This window comes from Leptodactylus fuscus, chromosome 2 (genome assembly GCF_031893055.1).
Source record: "Leptodactylus fuscus isolate aLepFus1 chromosome 2, aLepFus1.hap2, whole genome shotgun sequence".
Lineage (NCBI taxonomy): Eukaryota > Metazoa > Chordata > Amphibia > Anura > Leptodactylidae > Leptodactylus > Leptodactylus fuscus.
In genome coordinates this window covers 157596840-157618656 of record NC_134266.1, presented here as the reverse complement: position 1 = coordinate 157618656, position 21817 = coordinate 157596840, and the positions used below count along the sequence as shown (strand labels likewise).

Sequence of the window (21817 nt, the reverse complement as noted above, 5' to 3'; positions counted from 1 at the left end):
ATTTGATCTGTGGAACTTTGGAATGTCAGTTACAACGAATAAGCTGGCACTTTCCATTTTAACATATGGAAGATACGGAAAGAAGTGCCAGGCCCTTGTAGTCACGTGTCAAGGGGCAGAGACAGCGGTAATGCCAGATAAGCAGAAAGATGCAGGGACAAGTAGTGTGCTAAAAGATCAAGCCCCACCTCAAAGCAGGAAGCGGAGCACTAGCATAGGCATCCTACCAGGGGCTGCTGAGCAGCAAATAACTATTGTGTTTTGTAGCTTTATTAAGTTGGCAAATAATGCCTTGGACAGTGGGAAGTGCGCTGTAAGAAAAGCTTTACCTGGAGTACTATGAAAACCCAGAAGCATGAGAGAAAATTTACATTTAGTCTTTCTACCAAAACAATACATATAATGAGGAATTCAGTTTTAATCTGAATAGCTTTAAATCTAACTTTGATTGGATTTTTTTTTGTTAGTTCTTTTTCTAAAAGGAGCTTGCAAGGATTATTTTTTATAGCGTTTTGCTAGGATAGGCCATCAATATCTGATCAGAGCAATTAACTCTTAGGGGCCGATGCTCAATGTTACTGCTCCTCTGTTCCTATGAAAGGGAATGGAATCAGAGTTTTAATAGCCAACCTGATAGGTGACTGACACTTGGTCACAGTAACCAAACACATACTGATGGCTTAATCCAAAAGAAAACACCTTAAGGCCGGGACCCCACGTTGTGCAAATACCATGGTTCAGCCCTTAGAAACCCCATGGAAAAACTACTGTGTTTTATAGTCACAGCAAAGTGGATGGGATTCTAGCGAATCCCATGCACACACTGCAGTAAAATACGGGGTGCAGACAGTTGCTGTTTTGGAAATGTCAGCGCGTCAACTATATCTATGGAAACGACGGCAGGTTCTCTATAGATATAATTGAAGCTTCAAATAATTACAAGGGCAGACATTTTGCTAAAGTTTATAATATGCATGGGAAAAAAGTTTGAAAACTGTACTTTGTCATGTACTAGGCATGTTTTTCACAGCTAGCACTGACCCATTTATTTCTATAACCTCATATATACACCTGTGTATTAACCATTGAGGCCGGAGAAAAACTCTAATTTAGGATACTTATACCTGTCCATTTTGCAGTCTGGGCTCACTACATGAAGTGAATGGGTCAATGGAAGCACAGTTGTCAAATATGCTATCCATGTAGTTTTACCATTTGTATGCATGTAGCCTTGAGTAAGAAGGTTTGAGGAGGCAGCGACAGTCACCCATCACCCATTGTCAATGGTGCAATTCATTATTACCTACCATACTTACAACATACATAAGTTATATTTATGTATACACACACATACTGACAGTGAATATGAATCCCAATCCCTTAGCAATGCCAATCTATAGGGTATAATACCACTAGTTTAATTAAAGTAAAATATTTCCAGATGTTTTCAACTTCATCATTTTTCTCAAAATTCACTTAATTTTGTTTTCTAATTAATTGCGTTCTGAACAACAGTAAAAGCTGAATGTAGCTATCAGTTAAAGGTTTGAGGACATGTCCTAGAGCATGGCGAAGCCACTTCAGGGGGGTAAAAACTGAAGACAGTTTACCCTTGAATTACCTGTCCATTATTTAGCATGTAAATATGGCAAACACCTCACCTCCTGAGTGATCCACTTCTCCTTCCCCAGTCCATGGGCCTTCATTTTTCAAGTCAGGAGAACCCCTCTTCACATCTCCATTACTATATGGTACACTGTTTTCAGCTATTCTGAGCTTTTTTATCTTTTCAGTGGACACATTAAAAGTTTCTTGTGATAACTCAATGCCTGATGAACTTAATGAGTCATGGGAGCCAACGCCAACATTTGACAATGCAGTGCTTTGCAACTGCTCCTCCATGCTGATACCATCTTCTGATGTACATACGCTGACACTGGAATCCTCCATAGTGGTCTGACATTCGTCAAGAAATTCTGCATTTTTATGAACTGGACTTAAATTTGGCATTGCATAAATCTGCTGCTTGGACTTACTCAAAACAATCTGCCCTTCATCAATTTTTTCAGGACCTGCATCCTTACTAAGTACTAAAATGTTTGTGGTGTTTTCCACTAGGGAGTCTTCTGTCTGCGTAGATTCGCAGGTAGAGTCTAAATCATAGGGCGAGCCCATATCTCTAGTATGAACTGTATCAATCCTGAGTTTTTCCTCTTGTGACTGCTCCTTTTCTGTGGACTCCTGGGAAGAGTCCTCCTCTTCTAATGAATAACTGTTGAGGTTTTCTACTTGGGGTTCCAGTTGCATAGATTCACAAGTAGAGTCCATTTCTGAATAACTTTCACCGTCCATGTCGACGTTCATCTCATTTCTCTCCAATGCGATTTCCTGACACTGAGCATCTTTTGATTGCAGTTCTCCATTTGCCTCATCAAGTACTTGACAACTACCATCTGACACATCACATACTGCACTAGCCAAAATCTCCTGTTTAGCAGCCACAATCACTTTGGATATGATGTTTATGGCCAATTGCTCAACTATCTTGGCTTCGTAGTTTCCGAAAAATGTTTTAGCATTGCTTTCTTCAAACTGATCACTTTTTTCCAAACACTGAGAAAAGGCTTCCAATATATCAGCACAATTTCCCTCCTTCATTACCTCTGTGCATGCAGATTTAATATCAGATAGCTGATCTGTCGATAGAGATTCTGCAATCTCTGAGGTTCCAGGTTCAAGCACAAGTTCGGAACCCTTCAGCTCCAAGGAAGGAGACAGCCGATCTTGCTGTAGTGGTAGAGATTCTGCCCCTAACACTGGTTGACATCTGTTCACCATTTCTTCTACAGACACCACTGCCTCAGTAGCAACTGACTGAGGACACTGTACTAGAACAGACATTTTTACCACTGTTTCTATCTCATCAATACACGGTTGTTCACCATCTTCAGTAGAAGGCACCATGTGTAGTTGCTGTGTTGGGGTACTCTGAATAACTTCTGAGGAATTACTTTTCAAAAGCTCGGAAGATGTGGTAGACATTTTATCTGCACCCACTAAACACAGCTCAATGTCACATTCCACAGAGGCCTGCTGTAGTGAACCAAATACCATATTTTGGATGTCAGAATCCCTGCTTGAAATATCCTCAGCTTTTCCATCAGACTGCCTTTCAATCAAAGTAGCTACCTGTGCTACTGGAGGCACAAAATGTGTGCCCTGTGGCACGCTGGATTCTCTATCCAGCTGCACATGTTGTGCTCTTGAACAGCTTTGAATTTCTTCTGTGGGTCCAAGTTCCGTCAGGGCACAGTCTGCTTGTACTTCACTTGAGACAGGTAGACGTTTGCATTTTTTATGGCTGTCATCTTTCTTTCGTGAAAAGAACCACCACCAACCAAGAAGTGCCAGCACTCCAGGGAGGGTGTAGGGCAAAAGTACACGCAAACGCAGTGCCATTGTTAAAAGCTCCTCGATGAAATCTGTAACAAAAGAAAAAAGTGAATTGATTTCACGTTAATAACTGAAGAATTATCTATATGGATCAATATACAGAATACAAGCAAAGACAGCAGTTAATACTAAAGTAAACTACATTTAATTCCAGGAACATGATAATGTGTCAGGTATTCACCATTTCATGTCTCAGATTTTATAGTATTACAGTTGTTACTCTTAGTGTAGTAATAGGAAGACTACCATCACCTGCCTGACACTGACTCGAGTCAAGAACCACCTTATTATCAGCAGTCAGTACGTTCATGATAATACAAACTGTCACAAAACATTTTTATCACACTATATGAAAGGTCAGTGAGGTTATATTAGGTATAAATATTATTTAGCGATTATTTGCTACCTCATAAGTATAATTAGACCCACGGTCGGGAAGAGATTCGAGAATGTAATGCAGGACCTATAATGTGGATGCAATACGGATGTGTGACCTATTGCTATCGCCAGAAGCCTTTTGCAATAAACCTGTTTAAAAGAACACAGGCTTCTATTTAAAATAACTAATTCAAGCTGTACTACGTACTAAGTACACACAAAAAACAAGACACGACATAAGAAAACACCTAAAGAAATGACTACAATGTGCAGCAGCATTGAGAAGCAATCACGCAATATAACCCTATGCACTCAAAATAGTGCACAATAAAGCAATTGGTACAAGTGCTAAATTAAATACTAACCCATTTTGGTTTGATGAAACCTCCATAGATGGCGTCCACCCCGATGAGAGTTATTTCATACAAGCAGTTATTGATAAGTCAAACTGGCTAGGGCTTAGACGCCTCACTGCCACTATCTTATAGACAAGGCCTTCAAAGACTTTGGAAAGACTTATTCAGTTACTACGAAGGCATTTCAAAGATATGGGGGGGGGACGGACCTGAATTTAGTTTACATATCATTATATTCCCTGTTAGCATAAGACAACCCAAGTGTCTACCTGGCGATGGCTCAGCATCTCCTGACAAGCATCTGTGTTAAAATACCTCAAGGAATAAATTTAATTTGTATGTTATGGAAATACACTGTAAACCATCTACATCTACTATTACAGTTCTATAAATAAAGCATAAGCAATTTAAGTATACAAACCCAGAAGGAGAACTGTAATTCACTCAGTGTATACTACTATACTATTGTATTTCACGGGACATTTGTCTATATTTTGTGGATAGGATGACTAGACCACTGGTAAAATATCTACATATACTGTACAATCAGTTCATCGCACAATGAGCACATAGGATCAGTCTATGACAAAAGGGTAAGCCATTCTAGTCACCTCTACTGACGTTATATTTAGTAACTGATAGGATTCCACATGAAATAATCCCAGTAGTTTTTCATAATATCGTTGTGTTCTTCTAGTTATTCTTTCAAAAACGATTACTATTCCATTTGGTTAAACAGAAGATCCCTCTTAGGCCAAGTTCACATCTGCACCAGACACTCTGCTGGAGACTCTACTGCAGAATCTGCCATAAATCAGCAGAGAAAGGTCTTATGGGGTCAGCAGGTAACCAGCGAACCCAAATAGAAAGCCATGCTCAGAACTTTTAACAGTTCTTCCCTCAGCGATTTGCACAAAAAGTTCAAAGATGTTTCCTCTGCGAACTTTCTGCTTCAATTATATCTATAGGAAAACCACCACCGTTTCCATAGGTATAATTGAACTGCTGCAATTTCCAGAACCGCAATATTAAATGGAGGGGTTGATTTGTCTCACAGCCTCCAAATGTCTGCACTGTACAAAGGATTCTGCAAATCTCTGCTCGTAGGACTTTTCTCTCTGCAATTTTTTTGAGTGGAATGGGGGGACAGAAGCCCAGAATCGGCAATGAATGCAAATGTGAACCCAGCCTTACGATATAAATAAAATCTACTTATGGACTTGTATCTACTTCTGGCTGCTGTGTGATTACAGATGGGATATTCACATACAACAAGAAGCTTTCCTGGGAGTTTTTATTTCCCTGTTTTAGCTACATGCATTTATAATTCAGTGTTCCTGGATCGCTTATATTCTGGTCACTTGGGCTTTTCTATGCAGTTTGCAATTATAAAGTTACTCCTGGCGCCAAAGTGGTATCAGTGACAGATAGGGAAGGAGCAACTTCCTTATGTATACAAACAGCCTCAGGGACAAATGTTAAATGAGCTGCAGCCATAACAGGACACAGTGTATGAAGGCTTATAAGATAGAACAGACTGCCCAGAAAGAACCTACATATATTCAAATTTTCATGAAAACTCAGGTACCCTTTAAAAAAGTCCTACAAAATGTAGGAATGTCAGAAAATCAAAAGATTGTATGAAAATTCAGAAACTCTAAGGGTTGAGCACTGCAGAAAATGTTGCTGTACTTTGTGGAGCTTTCTATCCCTATATTGAGTGGAATGGTGGAGTGATGTCAGTAACCTCCTAGATCAACGCAGGCTTTCATGTTATGCTATACCCCATTGTTGTACTCTGTTTTAGGAGCAGCATAAGAGTGTTGAATATGTTGGACCACATGAAAATTTATGGTACAAATGCACATGTGAATATAACAGCTAACCAGCTATAGCAGAGTGTAAAAGCTTACTCATATCACCATTCAAATGTAGATTTTCAGACTGCTAATACGAGCTCTGGGCAAAATTCTTGCCTTTTGCAGCCACATCTAAACTTCCTTTTGGCTGCATTCTACATTATTTAAGTTAAAGAAGGGGGAGGAGAATTATAAAGCAGACAGGGGCTTCTGCCTTTCTTCACAATCCAATGCTCACCCCTGCCTAGCAGAAGTGGCTGTCAGGCTGCAAGCTGCTCGGCTACATTAAACATTCTAATACACATACCCTTGTAGGGTTTGCTAACTTTTCCAGGATCATGTGCTCAATATTGGTGTTCAGATGAAAGCTGAACAGGGTATCAAATGGAAAGCAGACACTCCTATAAAAGCCTGTACATTGTCAGAAAATCCTGAGAGAATTTTTCAACTTTATCAAGTCTACATTAAAAACAACTGAACACCTTGTAACTAATATTTCTATATCATATACTTTAAAGTATAGGTACTCAACTAAAGTACTGTGACATCCAGCTGTCTAGACACCCCCACCACCACCTTACCTTCATGACAGTGGTAGGGAGAGAAATTAATCTTCTGACTGCATTCTCTCTGGCGCTTATATAGAATCAGCCTTATTGCCTAAACAGTAGCAGCATAAGCTTGGTTATGTTGCTGTGTGAACAGCAGGGACCACTGCCAATCCCTACTCTGCCACTATCACAGAACATCAGTGCCAAAACTGACAGTGGTCACAAGATCAGCTTCTTCTCCCGACCCAGTCATTAAGTAAAAGAAGGGAGTTTCCAGCAGCCCCCTTCACCTGGTGAAACAGACTGGCACAAGGGATACACAAATATGGCTTTATATTACAATGAGGTACCAGTTGGGCATTATACCAAGTAAAAGTGGCTAAAGGAGTCATTATACTGTTTGAGAGAATACTACGAGACATTACAATGTGTTGAGAGCCCTGTGCGGCTGGCTGTGAGGGGACACCATTAAAACATTATACCACAGGGAGGCCACTAAGGTAGAATTATACTGTGCGGGAGCACTATAGGGCATTACACTATATTGAGGTCACTAAGGGTGCACTATATTGTTTATTGGCATCAAAAAAAGATTCATCTGTATGTTACACAAAGAAGGGCACTATTACTATATTGGAGCACAAAAGTAACAGGGTGGGGCCGAGGCAGGTCTTAGCATACATAAACACTGGACACATTTGGCTTGGGCCTTCACCTGATGACATACCAAGTCAGGGAACCTTTACTAAAATTAGCAAATTTCTGGCATAAAAAGGGCAAACACACATGAGAGAACAGACTTCACAACCTGCAAAGCACTTTCTGTACTTAGGGCACATCCACACCACAGTTTCAGAACTGTACCACATACTTTCCCATACTGTTATCGGTATGAGACAATAAAACTGCTGGGAGGCAAGGATTCCTGGAGCATAGATAACTATACTGCTAGGAGCCCCTCTCCTGGCACAAGGTGCAGGCAGATAAGTTTGGCAAACACAAGGAAAAAGTTTCACACCTGAAACTTAGTTCTGTGAATGCACCCTTAAGCTAGCACTGAAAGCAAGCCCGATTCAGGCGACACCAGGATAAGCTGTTTGTGTACATGAGGAGTAACACTAATACTGGTTATTGTACAATATATTTTGCAGCTTTTAGCAGTTTCTACCTCTGCATACTGTAACTGGAGATTGTAGATTTCTCTGAAAGGGAGAGACTAGCTGCCATGCATACAGTAAATACAGAACAATATGTTCCAGAATTGAACAGAAGGAGATATTCATAGTGTCTTAGAACTGCCTGTTTAATTAGTTTATGCAAAGTTTGTTGAAACAAAAAGGTAGTTGCCCAAGGAGTCTAAGGCTGCGTTCATACAGAGATTTTTTGGTCAGGAAGCAGACTCAAATTCCTCCTCCTAAAAACGCCTCACCATACAGTCCTATGGTGGGGCATTTTTAAGAGGAGGAATTTGAGTCAGTTTCCTGACCAAAAAAAAACTCCACGTGAACGCAGCCTAAGACCCGGTTCACATCGGCGTTTGAGTTTCCGTTAAATGAGTCCACTTGGGGACCCCCACAAATGGAAACCTAGAAGCATTAAAAAGCAGTTACCTAAAAAGCCACACGGACCCCATAGACTATGACGAGTAGAGATGAGAGAGTACTGCCGATCCGAACAGCACGCACCATAGAAATGAATGGATGCACCTGGTACTTCCGCTTTGACGGCGGCCGGCTACGTCCATTCATTTCTATGCGAGCGTGCTGTTTGGATCGGCTGATCCGAACAGTACTCGCTCATCTCTAATGATGAGGTCTGTGTGGTTTCCGCACGAAACATGCGGAGAAGTGCTGCTTACAGTACTTTCCTCAGCATGTTTCGTGTGGAAACCGAGTGGAAACCACACAGACCTCATTAGTCTATGTGGCCCGTGTGGTTTCTTAGGTAATTGCGTTCGGGGGATCCTCAAGCAGACTCTCCAAACGCTGATGTGAGCCTGGCCTTAGTTACTTCTTCAGGTGACTTTTTGAATCTGGGGGTTCGGGACTGGTTCTGATCCAGGTCAAATCATCAGAGCCAGCCCCAAGCCTCCACATCGCTATTTTGTACCCACAGATAGTCACCTGTATCGTGTGGCTTTCAGATACATGTACAAATACGCCTGTAAAATGTCACTGAAGTCAATGGGAGTCTTATTTTAACACATGTATTTTTACATGTGTATTATGCAAAAATACACACACGTTTACTCCGTGTGAAGGCTCCCTTAAAATGGATATCAGGAGAAAAAAAAATAAAGTCATGTTTACAAACATTTTATTTTTGAAAACACACAATATCCTCCCCCCCCCCCCCAAAAAAAAAAAAAAAAAAAAAAAAAGTTGGGATTGGTTTCTCTTTCTTTTTCCCCATTAGAGTCTACTGGTAGAAGCAGAAAAAGACCATGATTTGCTGACTGAACAATGCTTCCTAGACTAAGGCCCCACGTAGTGTGCCGCTTTTCACTGAAAGTCTTTCTGCTTCCATTAGGGAAACCAACAGTTTTGGAAATCGCGTGTCCACGCCACCTATTTTTCCACAATGTGTGGTTGGGATTCGCTAGAAAACACAAATATAGATCCTTCATAAAACTGAACACCCATACAGAGCACATGCACTGCATGAATCCACAAAGCACTCAGTACTGCCTCTGTGGTGTATGGTATCACACTTTGACTTTACGAGACATAACATTTGGTCACAGCCGAATCTGAAACTTAGGAGCAAAATAAGATAATGGTCCCAATACATTATACAACTTTCTTAACCAGATGCTTTATTATAAAACAAAGTAGAAGCAGCTCTTATTACTACAATGACCCAAACGGTTGCATTATCTATCAGCTGATTCCTAACTTGTTCTCTCCCCCAAGCTTCAGTATCTGATCTCACAAGTCACTCCATAATTCATGTTACCTACACCGAGGCTGAACAGCAGATCTACTTAAATGTGCTCCAAAGGTTTCACCCTTGCGATAACATTAATGCTAGCAGCCTTTTGCAAATAAAGCTAGGCTATGCCAGCTGCCTCCTAATAAACTGGCTAACCACCTGACCAACTCCAATATAAAGCAAGCAAAGTACATTTATAAGTGGCTGGGCTATAGGAGTCACTTGAGTAAGTTATACAAGTTACATAAGCACCGAGCAGCCATTAACAATACATTTCTAAACTCCATGGGTTCTGTATTTAGTGTTACAGCTGAAGCATATACAAGAATGGGAGAGCGAGGGACCCCAAAAGTGGCTGCTCCATCAAGTCTGGATCACTAGTTTATATGAAGTCTTAGAAGGCAACAAATTCTGAAATACTTCCCGAAGCGCCCTTATTCTACACAAGTTCTGGTTAAAAGTTTGGCATCTCCAGGTCATTGAGGGCACAACACAGTATACTTCCCATTGCGGCATTCCGTGGTTACCTCACTTGCATTTTCAGAAGTCTTTGACAGGTGGAAGCAAAGGAAGGGGAAAAAGATGCCCCCACTTGGAGCAAGAGTCTGTAACTACACCTACTGAAGGGGCAACTAAATTTTATTTAATATTTTAATTTTGCATACCAAACAAAATGTAAACATAAGGTCAGGAAAAATAAGATGTCATGATCAACTCTCAGAAACCAAAATTACCAGTAAGAGCAACTCCAATTTTGAGTCCTCCCCCCATGCAGCGCTGAACCTCCCATGAGGCGACTGCTTCAGACGGCGCTATGCCAGGGCCCCAGGGAGGGCAGCATTTTTTCTTACCTAAGCTTACTGGCTTAGCAGCGATCGGTGGTTTGGGGAAGCCACTGGAGCAGCGCTGCTCCAGCATCTTCCCCTCATGCTCAGGCAGAGAGCAAGTCCTCTCCGTGCCTGCTCTCTGCCTGCAAACGGCGCTAAGCCCCGCCCCATTCACGAAGCGCCCTTTCTATCGTTCGCCTCGGGTGGCAAAAGGGGAAGGTTCACCCCTGCCCCCATGACAACTAAATAGAGACATAAATGAGATTAGGCAGTGGTAACTCGAAGGACTTTACGTGCAAAAGGAAAATCATGAGAACTAAGAAAATTTAACACTGTAATGTTCTGGACCAAGTGCCTTACATATCTGACCAAGAGAGACCTCCCTTCCCAGGAAGATGACAATGCCTTGGTATAATGGGTCCTAATATTTGTAGAAATCTGAACTACTCCTGATTTCTAACTATCAACAAGAGTGAAATGTATCCACCAAGTAATGGAAGCCTTAGAGGCCATCAGTCCTTTATTTTTCTGGAAAACTGAAGCAGAAGATTTGAGTCCTTTCTTCAGGCAGTGGATACCTCAAGGTATTTCTCACTAGATCTTCTCACATCCACAGCAAGTCATTCTTTTTCTCTTGGACTTGTGTGTTCTCACAGAATGACGGTGGGACAATCTCTTGATCCCTGTAGAAATTGGAAACTACCTTAGGTTAGGGCTGGGCAATTAAATGAAAAATAACCGACATGCACAAATTCACATTGGTTATGTGAAATGACATTCAGTGTTATTACAATATTTGCAGGGTTCCACCTGCAGTTTTGTATGGCTTGAACACATCCGAACGAACATTGCTATTATACTCAGATCTCTTCAAACCCTTCAGTATAATAATCGGAGGCCAAGAGCAGTTGATCAAAGTTTTACTCGCCTTTTCTGGGCTCCGGCCTAACACCCTGTTCTCCAATTTCACCTCAGAATTTTTTCCCGCTACTCAGTATTGTACAGAATATTGAACAATGCCATTTCAAAGTACAAGTTCAGGACTGGGGCAGAACACAAAACAGGCTATTATCAGCCATGGCAGACCCACTTATAAGGCCATCACTTGTCCGTTCCATGGAGATTTTGGCAGGGCATTGCACACCTCCCGGAGTCATTTCTTGGACCATCAGAAGTAATAAAGCCCAAGAGGAGTTCCGTTCACAGAGGAGGCAAACCAGAAGAAACCCAGCCTCTCCACAAGAGACATCCTGGCGCCATTGAGACCCATGGAGCTCAAAGAAAATATGGAACTAGTGCTTCCTTCTTTGACAAACTAAAGACACAGGAAGGTGAGGAGCAACAGAGGGACCAGGGAATGCAAAGTACTCAGTCCCCATACATACAGTGTTGGCCAAAAGTATTGACACCCATGCAATTCTGTCAGATAATACTCATTTTCTTCCAGAAAATGATTGCAATCACAAATTCTTTGGTATTAACTTCATTTAATTTGTCTTCAATGGAAAACCACAAAGAGAATTGTCAAAAAGCTAAATTGGATATAATTCCACACCAAACATAAAAAAGGGGGTGGACAAAAGTATTGGCACTGTTTTAAAAATCATGTGATGCTTCTCTACTTTGTGTAATTAACAGCACCTGTTACTTACCTGAGGCACCTAACAGGTGGTGACAATAACTAAATCACACTTGCAGCCAGTTGAAATGGATTGTTGACGCAACCTCTGTCCTTGTGTGTACCACATTGAGCATGGAGAGAAGAGAAAAAAAAAAAAAAAAAAAAAAAAAACCAAAGAACTGTCTGAGGACTTGAGAAGCAAAATTGTGAGGAAGCATGAGCAATCTCAAGGCTACAAGTCCATCTCCAAAGACCTGAATGTTCCTGTGTCTACCGTGCGCAGTGTCATCAAGAAGTTTAAAGCCCATGGCACTGTGGCTAACCTCCCTAGATGTGGACGGAAAAGAAAAATTGACGAGAGATTTCAACGCAAGATTTATTTACATTTTCAGATTCCAGTCCTTAATAGTCCTGATCACAGTAAGGAGAGATGGGAGTGTGATCATCTATAGAGAGGACAGTCACTAACAACAAAGAAGTGCTACCCCAACTGTATTTGAGAAAGGGCCATATGTTTGTATGCGTTACATTTAGAGTATGTATCGACCAATTACCAAATTGATAGCTTAAGTGTGGAAAGATTTCTTTTGCTCCTGGTTGTCGAGCCACCCAGCCACTTTGCTGCAAGTCATGTAGACATCCCCAAATCCAAAATAAAATCTAGAATTATGTGGTTACTACAGTTAACAGAGTCTATGCCACTAATATCGTCTCCACTGGTGTGAATACCAGACTAAATGGAAGACTTGCCAATCATTGAACCTTGTAACAACTGCCAGATTTCTGCCCTTTGCCATAAAACCTATTGCACAGCATTCACTAGATAATGCTAGTCCTTGTTGTACGGGATTTGTAGCTCAAGTTAACAGGTTGCTAGGCATGGAAAAGAATGGATATTTAAAGATTGGTACTATTAACAAGTTCAATAAGCTGTGGGCGTTCTGGACAGATTCCTCAGGTTTGGCTTTGAGGAAGTTATTTAGATATTCTGTAGGCTTTGGTAACTCATCATACATTGAACCTATAATTGGAGGAAGCATCATGGAAAGGGATGAGGAGGATACACAGCAGATAACACATTGTTGAAAACCTCATGGGACACAATGGTTTTCTGGTTATTGCCTTTCTTAATTGCCAATTTAACCTCTTTGCTTCCTAACCGATGCCACATCCCAACAATGCTTTTCCTAAGGAAATTGGAAATTCAGGATATGTATCATTGCACTTGTATGGGGTGGGATAGGCAAGTCTGGAGTTGGTAGGCCAAAGCACCAACTCCCCTATTTCTCCACATCTAGTTAATTATATAATACAAATAATTGAATAATATAATTAAAAGTAATAATTTTATTGTGATTTTTTTTTCCAACACTAGAGAAAGGATGGAATCAGTATTCTAGATGTAGTTTATTGACCAAAGCCAGAAGTGGATCCAGTAGCAAGTATAATTTATTCCTTTATATGTCCCATTCCTTTTCAATCCAACCCCAGTTGTGGCTCAAAATGGACCAAAAAAACCTTGGTTGCTTGGGAATGGTGGGGGCTACTAGAGCAGCATCTATTAAATGAGGGGAAGAATTGGGCTTCTTGGAGATGGTAAAAAGTTCTCTTTAAGGCTAAGGCCACATATAGTATAGTAAAAAAATAAAAACCTGCTGGAGGAAAGCTGCAGTGTTTTTTTTATTGAATTCTTGAAAACTAAGCTATTCTGCTGTGGATTTTTCTCTGCGTTGTGTGGATGGGATTAGCCAGAATCCCATTCACTTTGCAGGGACTGTAAAACAAAGTATTTTTTTACCGTGATGTTTCCGCAGCTGCAAAAATACATTTTTACAGTGTGTTCTTCAGTCTTAAAAGGTTTTCTATGGTAAAAAAAATAAAAAATTACCTATTCCCTTCCATCATGACTGATGCTTACACAGGAAGGGGCTGACAAAAAACACTCCATGCACATCAGATGGGAAAAAAAGAAAATTTAAACAAGTGAACCTTAGCAAAATGAATACCTTGGTGAGCAGTATGAAGTTAAATGGACCTGACCTCAAACGCACTCACGTGATTGAACCCTTACTGAAAACAAGAAATGTAAATTTTCAACAAGAGATGGAAGAAAACACTGACGATATTTTGCATGTAGTGGACACACAAATGCTGCTGGTCACATGAGAATATACCAGGATACATTTACACCGTGCGCTAAAAACTATCAGAATAAACTGCTTGAAAAAAAATAAAAATTTCTGCAGTTCCACAAAGGGGTTTTCCATTAGTTATTTATTGATGACCTATGTTTAGGCTTATCCCAGGCTTCTTATGACTTAGTTTTAGGATCGCTCATCAATTAAAGATAGTTCTTGGACCCTCAGTGGAGTAGTCTCTTCAGTACTAACCAGAGCGCCATACGTTTGGCTCTGTTTGGTATCACAACTTATCCCTGTCACTTGGCTGATGAACATGACAAAGGCTGAGAAGCAAAAGCAGTGCTCAGGGAGCAACATTTCTGTTTCAAACAGCTAATCTGTGGGGTCTCAGGTGTCAGACCCATAAGGTTCTTCAACTGATGCCCTGCAAAAATTAAGAAAAAAAAAAAAAACTATCAAAATTCACATTACATGCACCTTGCTGTTTAACCTAAAAAAAAAAAAAAAAAAAAAAAAGCAACCCAAACAGAAGGAAGGCATACAGAGATCAAGTGATATTTTTATTTTGACCTCATAAACAGTGTGTTTTTCTTATATAACACTTGAGGCAAGATCTGCTGCCTCTTTGTTTACACAGTTACACACATACCAAGTATCTAGTAGCAGCTCTGCAAAGTATTGCAGCTTTGTACCATTATCCCAAATGAGGCAATGCTGCAATACCCAAGACAGTCACAACCAAATGAAGGACAGGATGAATGCACAGAAGTACTGAAAAGAAAGAAGAGCCAAGCATCCAATTCAAACAGCTAATCAGTAGGGATGCAGATACTTGGACCCCCCAACACTTGGCCAGTTGGGGTTCTAGCCGAACGTACAGTTCACACTCCCTGCATTGATTTATCCAGGCAGAGATATTACAATCTGGATGACGTGGCTGTGCTCGGAGCATAGGGATAACACCCCCTTGCCAATGATATATTCCCTTTAACAAGCAGTATAATACAGGTCCATAATACAATAATACAGCTACATTGACATGGAGACCTCTCCTGCTATTTCAAGCCTTGATAGACACCGACATACTATGCTACAAGTCCCAAGGGAAAATATACATTAAAAAAAAAATCCATGCACATTATCAGTGCACTCAAACAATTTTTATCTGAAATGATCAAGCTCACATACTGTAATGGTAGTAGTGTCACCTTCCTTAAAAAGAGGCCACGTCATCTCCTCCACCAAACCTTTGCATCCGTTTGATAGGCACCAATCCACTGACTCCAAGACTGTTAGAATTCTCTCTAGCTCCCACAGTTCCTGAACAATCAGTGCAGTTATTTTGGAACTTGATATACTAATTAGGTTTTATCTTGTGTGCAGTCACCATCAACAGCAGCAAGAGGGTACGATTACGATCTCTCCCTCGTCTGCTCCAACCCAGGATGGCCCTCCTCACAGTCGACAGTCTAATTTGTTTATCAAGCACCTAAATAACAGCACTGCTTGCCAAGGAAAGTGACCAGAGAAACAATTCTAACTGTGCCGGAATCACTGCAGCAGCAACTATTAAAGGATGCAAAGAACTGGAATTAGAGGTCCTCCACACATAGCCACTGTAGTACAGTGGAAAACCACACAGAGATGCACTTCTATTGCAAACTGGTGTGGATTCACATCCAGAGTCCACTTGCTGCCCGTTAAAGGGAATAGCCGGGATAAAATGATACTTTTACCCCAAACTAAATACCCTCCACTCGTCTAACTTAACCAAAAATGTATACTTAAAAGGCACATTTTCCAGTGACGTTGTTTCCAGAACGTCAATACTACTAGATTTGCATATTCTTCCCATGTTCCTTTGCACAGTGGAGCGCTCATGGCTTAATAAGACTCCACACACTTTAATGGTGATTCTCTCCTTATGGAGTGACAATAACCCCTCTACCCCCACCCTGTCATACTTACCTGTCTTCCTGTCCAGATCTTCTGGCCACGGAACGCCATTTACTTCAGAGGGGCCAGCTGCTTCTCTTCTTGATGTCTGCTAGCTTCCCATGCCTTGAGTTAGAGAGGGTTAGTAGTTGGTGGGTTAGCTAGGGAGAGGGTGTAAGAGGGGAAGGGGGTGTAAGAGGGGAAGGGGGTGTAAGAGGGGAAGGGGGTGTAAGAGGGGAAGGGGGTGTAGTGTAAATCAGCTCTGAGTGAATGAAGAGCAATGCATTATGGTTGTTGTAGGATAAAGAAACATGAATCTTTGAGGCAATTGAACGGGTATAATTGATGACAAAGAACTTTTGTGACTGAACTATTCTGACACCATATACACATATATTTATGTATATATTTCAGTGAACAGGGATGAATAAGCTGCATTGTTTGTGGAACCAGATGCACTATACCATATTGGGGAATGTGTGATGTTTTATTCAACTTTTTACGGGAGGCAAAATAGCGAAAAAACAGCGGCTTGATTTTTTTCCTACAACATTTGCCGCATCGGAAAAATACTTTAATATGTCTATACATTGGGAATGAATAATTTGTCTAAGTTTGTTGATTTTTTTTTTTTGTTTGTTTCAAACATAAAAAAGGGAGATTTTTTTTTTATTTAGCCCCTCCCCCTCAGTAGCTTGAGCCTGCAATCTTTTGATTGCATATCCCGTAAACAGCAATACAACTGTACTGCATTGCAATCTATGGGACTTTTACAGTATAGCCATCGAGGCTGGTCATAGACTAGCCTTAATAGCCATAGTCCAAAGACAGGCCTGGGAGTTTTCACTAGGCTTCCAGTTGCCACAGGGACAGGACAGCTCCCACAAACTTGCCGCACGGGATCCATCCGTCCTACAACATAAAAGGTAAGGAACCAGTAAAATCCAAGTGGGAGGAGTAACTAAAAGGAACACCTGTGATCAGAGTCAACTCTAATTACTGGCATTAGCTCTGGGTGGCCAAGACGTCCGCTCTGCTTCAGAGCAGTAGCCATAAATAAAGACCTGACGTCCCCCATACTATTATGGCAGATGTCAAAAAAGGGTTTATACATATGCAAATGAGTTTGCAATCACCTAGTGTGAAAATGTTCAGACTCTTAAGCAAACATGCTCCATGCCTCTGGCTTGGTTTGATTTACTGCTCCAATACCGTCCTGTCATTCTGTTTACAGAAATCACATGCACAATTGTGCCTTGGACAACATTCGATAATCGGTACCAAGTCTGAGCCACCAGGGACTTGTAAGCTAACTTGCATGTGTTAAAAGGTCAATAACTTTTCAGATAACTTAGTCTCATTTCATAGAGCGTATGATTCTGAAACAGAATGTAACACACTTTCTTTTGAAATGTGGCTGTTGTCTGCATGAAAACAATCTCTGAAATTTCAGCCAATAGGAGTCTCCCTTCTATCTAATTTACTCTTCACTCTTTTCTTAACAAAAAAGCCCATCCAGATACTGAGATCAGCAATAGAATGTGAGTGTAGAGGGCAGTCCTTTTCTATCTTCACACATTGAAAGGAAAGAAAAGGGGCTGATTCTCCTCACAGCTTACACAGAATTGATGGCAAACTGTTGCTGGGTGTATTAGACTGAGAATTTTGCAAATCTCACAGCAATGAGGGCACACGAACCCCACAGACTATAAGCAGCACTTCTCTCTGCACGATTTGTGCAGACACTGCGCAGAAAACACACAGACCCCATTATAGTCTATGGGATCCGTGTGCTTTCATTGCTCACTGCTTTTTAAGGTATTCCGTTTGGGGGGTCCCCAAGTGGACTTACCGAATACCAAATGCAGATGTGAACTTACATTGTATGAAAAGTCTTCTATGTACTTGTTTCTACTTCAGGCTGTTTGTGTTGGTACAGATAGGATATTATTCACAGACAGCAAGCAGCTTTCCTGGCTGTGCTTATAGATTGTTTTATCTGCATGGCTGTATGCAGTCGCTCTGTATTTATGGCCCAGCGTTTCTGGATCTCCTGTATTATGGTCATTTGGGCTTTTTTTTCCCAGGTATGTGTGTGCAGTTGTATAGTTACTCCCGGCTGAAAATTATCAGTAATGGATAGGTGACAGACTGCTCCTTACTGTACATGTTCCCTGGCTGAGACAAATGAAAACCATGCTTCAGCCATAATTTAATTAGCACCAAAAAAAAATACATGACAATTATTAAGACTTATATTAAAAATAAAAGAATTTCCTGCGGAATAGTCAGCAAGATTGAGCAGGACACTTTTTTTTTTTTCAGTGTCCTGTTGCGATCTCTGTTCCCCCATTGAAAATAGGAAGAACATTCATGGTGGAATCTGCCGCAGAATACACCCTTAAGTATTAAGAAAGTATTGAGTTTTATGTACAGAACCAAACGGCCATGAACAATTTCAAAATACAAAACACAATCAGACCTAATTTTTTTTTTTATTTTTTTTTTTATGATGTAACCGGGCTACTGACTTCATATTACCTTTGACTGTCAGGCCATTGCTGCCACCAAGACACAAATATGGGAAGCAGCAAAAGGCATAGATGCTCATGACGAGAACATTGTCACACCTCTATAAAAATCACTAATATGCCCACAGAATAATGTGCATAACTAAACTAGAGTGCAAAGAAGGGTGACCAAGAATTAGGGGAGTGAGTAGACTGGGGTTATTCAGTTTAGAGAAAAGACAGGTGCAAGGTCTAATGTACAAATACATGAAGGGACAGCAGAAAGACCTATTTATCTTTATACTCCTAGGCCATGGACAATGGGACATCCTCTACATGTATAGAACATATATGGTGATTATTTTACTGTAAAAGCAGTGAGGCTGTGGAACTCTCCGCCGCCACAAGGCGTGGTGATGTTGGATAGCTGTAAATGTTTAAGGGAAGCCTGGACACCTTTCTTGAACAGGGTTTTATGCTGATTGTGAAGTTTGGATTTTTTTCCCCCCTGATACGAGGCAACTGGCATCAGCCCCAGTGGGTTTTTAACATTCTTTTAGATCAATAATTTAGCGTTAGGGATTGGACATGAGCCTTCAGACAATCTCATCTACTATATGCCATTTGTAAAGAGGCACTGCTAAGGCCTGTACTGGCTGCTGCAGCCGTCATATAGCACAAACAGGACGCCACTGCTGACATCAGTTGGGGAAAACTATTACCAGAATAAATCAATTTTTAATGATATATCAAGGCTGCTGATCGGGGCCAACAATATAAACCATCAGAACACCTCATTAAAAGGGAGGATCATCAGAACCCAGGCCTGCAGATTGCTTCAGGTGACTTCAGTGTTTTCCTCTTGTGAATCACTGCCTCTGAGACATCAATATGTAAATGAGTTCTCTGGAGCAATGAGGACATTATCGCTAACCCTCATTGCCTCAAAGATCTTGTTTGCATATTGACAAAAAAACATTAACAACATCTCAGCAACAGAAGCACCAACACACTGATTTGGGTGACCTTAACCTGTATGGGTTGATACACCAGATACCTCCATAGCATTACACCTGAATTGTGAGTAAAAACCTAACATGAATTGAATAAACCAGTTCCCAACAAATCACACTAACAGCACAGACAGAAGATAACACCACAAAGTGAGTAAAACCACTTGTGACTGCGGCCTGTGTATAAACAATAGTACAAGGTTACTGCAGCCAGCTGCTGGGCAACGTACCAACTGAGGGAAGCGTGCAGCAAAATAACACTAAATGATAAAAGTTCTACAAGCAGAGACGAGGAGCCTAAAGTTTGCAGGTGGTGCCCTACTCTGCCATGTGTTGTGGTGACACTTGTGGGTGGGGGTTGGGAGGACTGCCATACTGTACTGATTTTCCTACTCCAATGTCAAAGCCTTGTTCACACATGGGCCGTCCTCAGCAGTGCAGGTAATACAAGGCAGTGGCGATGACCTTTGAGCTTGACATTAGTGTGGGTTTGGGTGACCTTGATAAGGCACCTCAGGTCACACTGCCAGACCACATCACTTGAAGGTGACAGCAGAGAGAGTACAAGCCCTGGAGCCTCGTGAGAGGGCAGCTGCTATTGTGTGACAGCCCCAGCCCCTCCATTAGGAAAGTTCATCCTCCCCAGCTGTTTATTGAGGCTCGGAGGCCATGCACACCATGAAGGGGGTGACATTCTACTCCCACATGTTACCAGACCATGTGACTGAGGTCACCCCGAGGCCTCCAGCCTAACCCTACATATATAACCGCAGACCTACACCAGCCTATGGACAGAAATAGATTTCTCCCCGGCGTGATGGCAGCTTCTATTTATAGACGCCAGGCCGACCAGGCTGCCAGTGTCACCCAGCACACGGGGCTCTGCCAACTCCAAGCATGCACGTGCACAGCGCCCGCAGCCGGGAAATCACAGAACCCCGCTCCCGCCTGACACCTCCCCTTCCCCGCACGCTCTGCCTCCCCTGTATACTAAGGCTAGCACACACGTGGGCGCCCCAGAAGGACACACACCGAGGGAAGAGGTCACCCGCGCCTCACAGGACACCGCCGACATACAGAAGCATCCGGCTCTATGTAGCAGCCCTCCAGCCAGTAGATGAGGCTGCAGCCGGACTACGCACCGGCTACATCTGGAATCCTCCGTATACACACTCCAGCGCTATGGAGGACACAGCCGCAGATCTCAGCGCGCCATACTCCAAGCCCACAGCTCGCCCCGCGCTCTCCTCCCGCACACACTCACACCTGGGACACAGCGGCCTCGGACTCACCTAAGCCGAGCGCTTGCGGCTTACTGCTCCGAACACCGTCTGAGAGGCGTGGACAGCGGAGGAGGAGCGTGTGTGCTTCTTTCCACGCCTCAACCAATCAGCAGCCAGGAGCCGGGCTGCGTCACAAAGAGCGGAAAAAAAAGAACAACACAGCGCACATTAGTAACGAGGAGCGCTCCAGGAGGAGAGCAGGGCAGTGACGTCACGGAGGATTCTCGGCCTGACGTCGCTTCCTTTTCCTATCTGGGATTGATGGAGTGTGGAGTGTTCCTTAGATGGAGTGGATTCATGGGCGTTATTTTATAGTGTCACTGAAGTGGACGTACAGGGAACGTACCCGGCCGATAAATTCCTGTCACGCAATTCTTTTATCCTTGGAAAGCCAGCTGGGGGTTAGTCCCTTCATGGCTGTTTCCTGAAACGGCCATGTTATGACACAGACGAGATAAAAAAGACAATGGTGGCACCTACAAGGTCATAATAATACATTTTATTTATATAACACCAACATATTCAGCAGCAATGTACAAAAGTACACGCATAAAGATACAAAGGAATAGTCACTTCACACAATGGGACTGAGGGACCTGCTCACAAGAGCTTACAATCTATGAGGTAGAGGGGGTGACATGAGTTAGTAGGAGATAGCATTGCTTATACAGTGGTCCAGACGTTTTTGTGGTAGAAGTTACTATCATTACACAAACATAAAGCTGTATAAGGGGGCGTTCACACTACCATCCGTGTCTGACAGGTAGTGTCCGCTTTGTACACTCAAAATCTGGCACGGACATTAGGAGCGGACACTAGCTGTCATTTATTTAAATGGACATCGGGTGCGTTCTTTTGCACTCCGTGCCCTTCCTTCCCTGTCCACAAATGAAGATGTCCGACTTCTCAAGCGGACAGAAAAACCCGACATGTAGGGTTCTTCTGTCCGCTTGAGAAGT

The 21817-nt window shown here is 42.0% G+C and overlaps 1 protein-coding gene across 3 annotated transcripts in view; it reads right to left on the bottom strand.

Moving 5' to 3' along the window:
• AKAP1 (A-kinase anchoring protein 1) overlaps window positions 1-21045 on the bottom strand; it is a 39822-nt gene extending 18777 nt beyond the window's left edge. Inside the window, exons 1-3 of one of the 3 annotated variants that reach the window (XM_075264878.1) lie at window positions 20868-20897; window positions 10934-11038; window positions 1662-3482 (exon numbers count right to left, since the gene is read on the bottom strand). In XM_075264878.1, the coding sequence (XP_075120979.1) occupies window positions 1662-3459 (1798 nt within the window). In that variant the 5' untranslated portion in view covers window positions 3460-3482; window positions 10934-11038; window positions 20868-20897. The other 2 variants (XM_075264876.1, XM_075264879.1) reach the window with 2 other exon arrangements.
• Window positions 21046-21817: the final 772 nt, after the last annotated feature.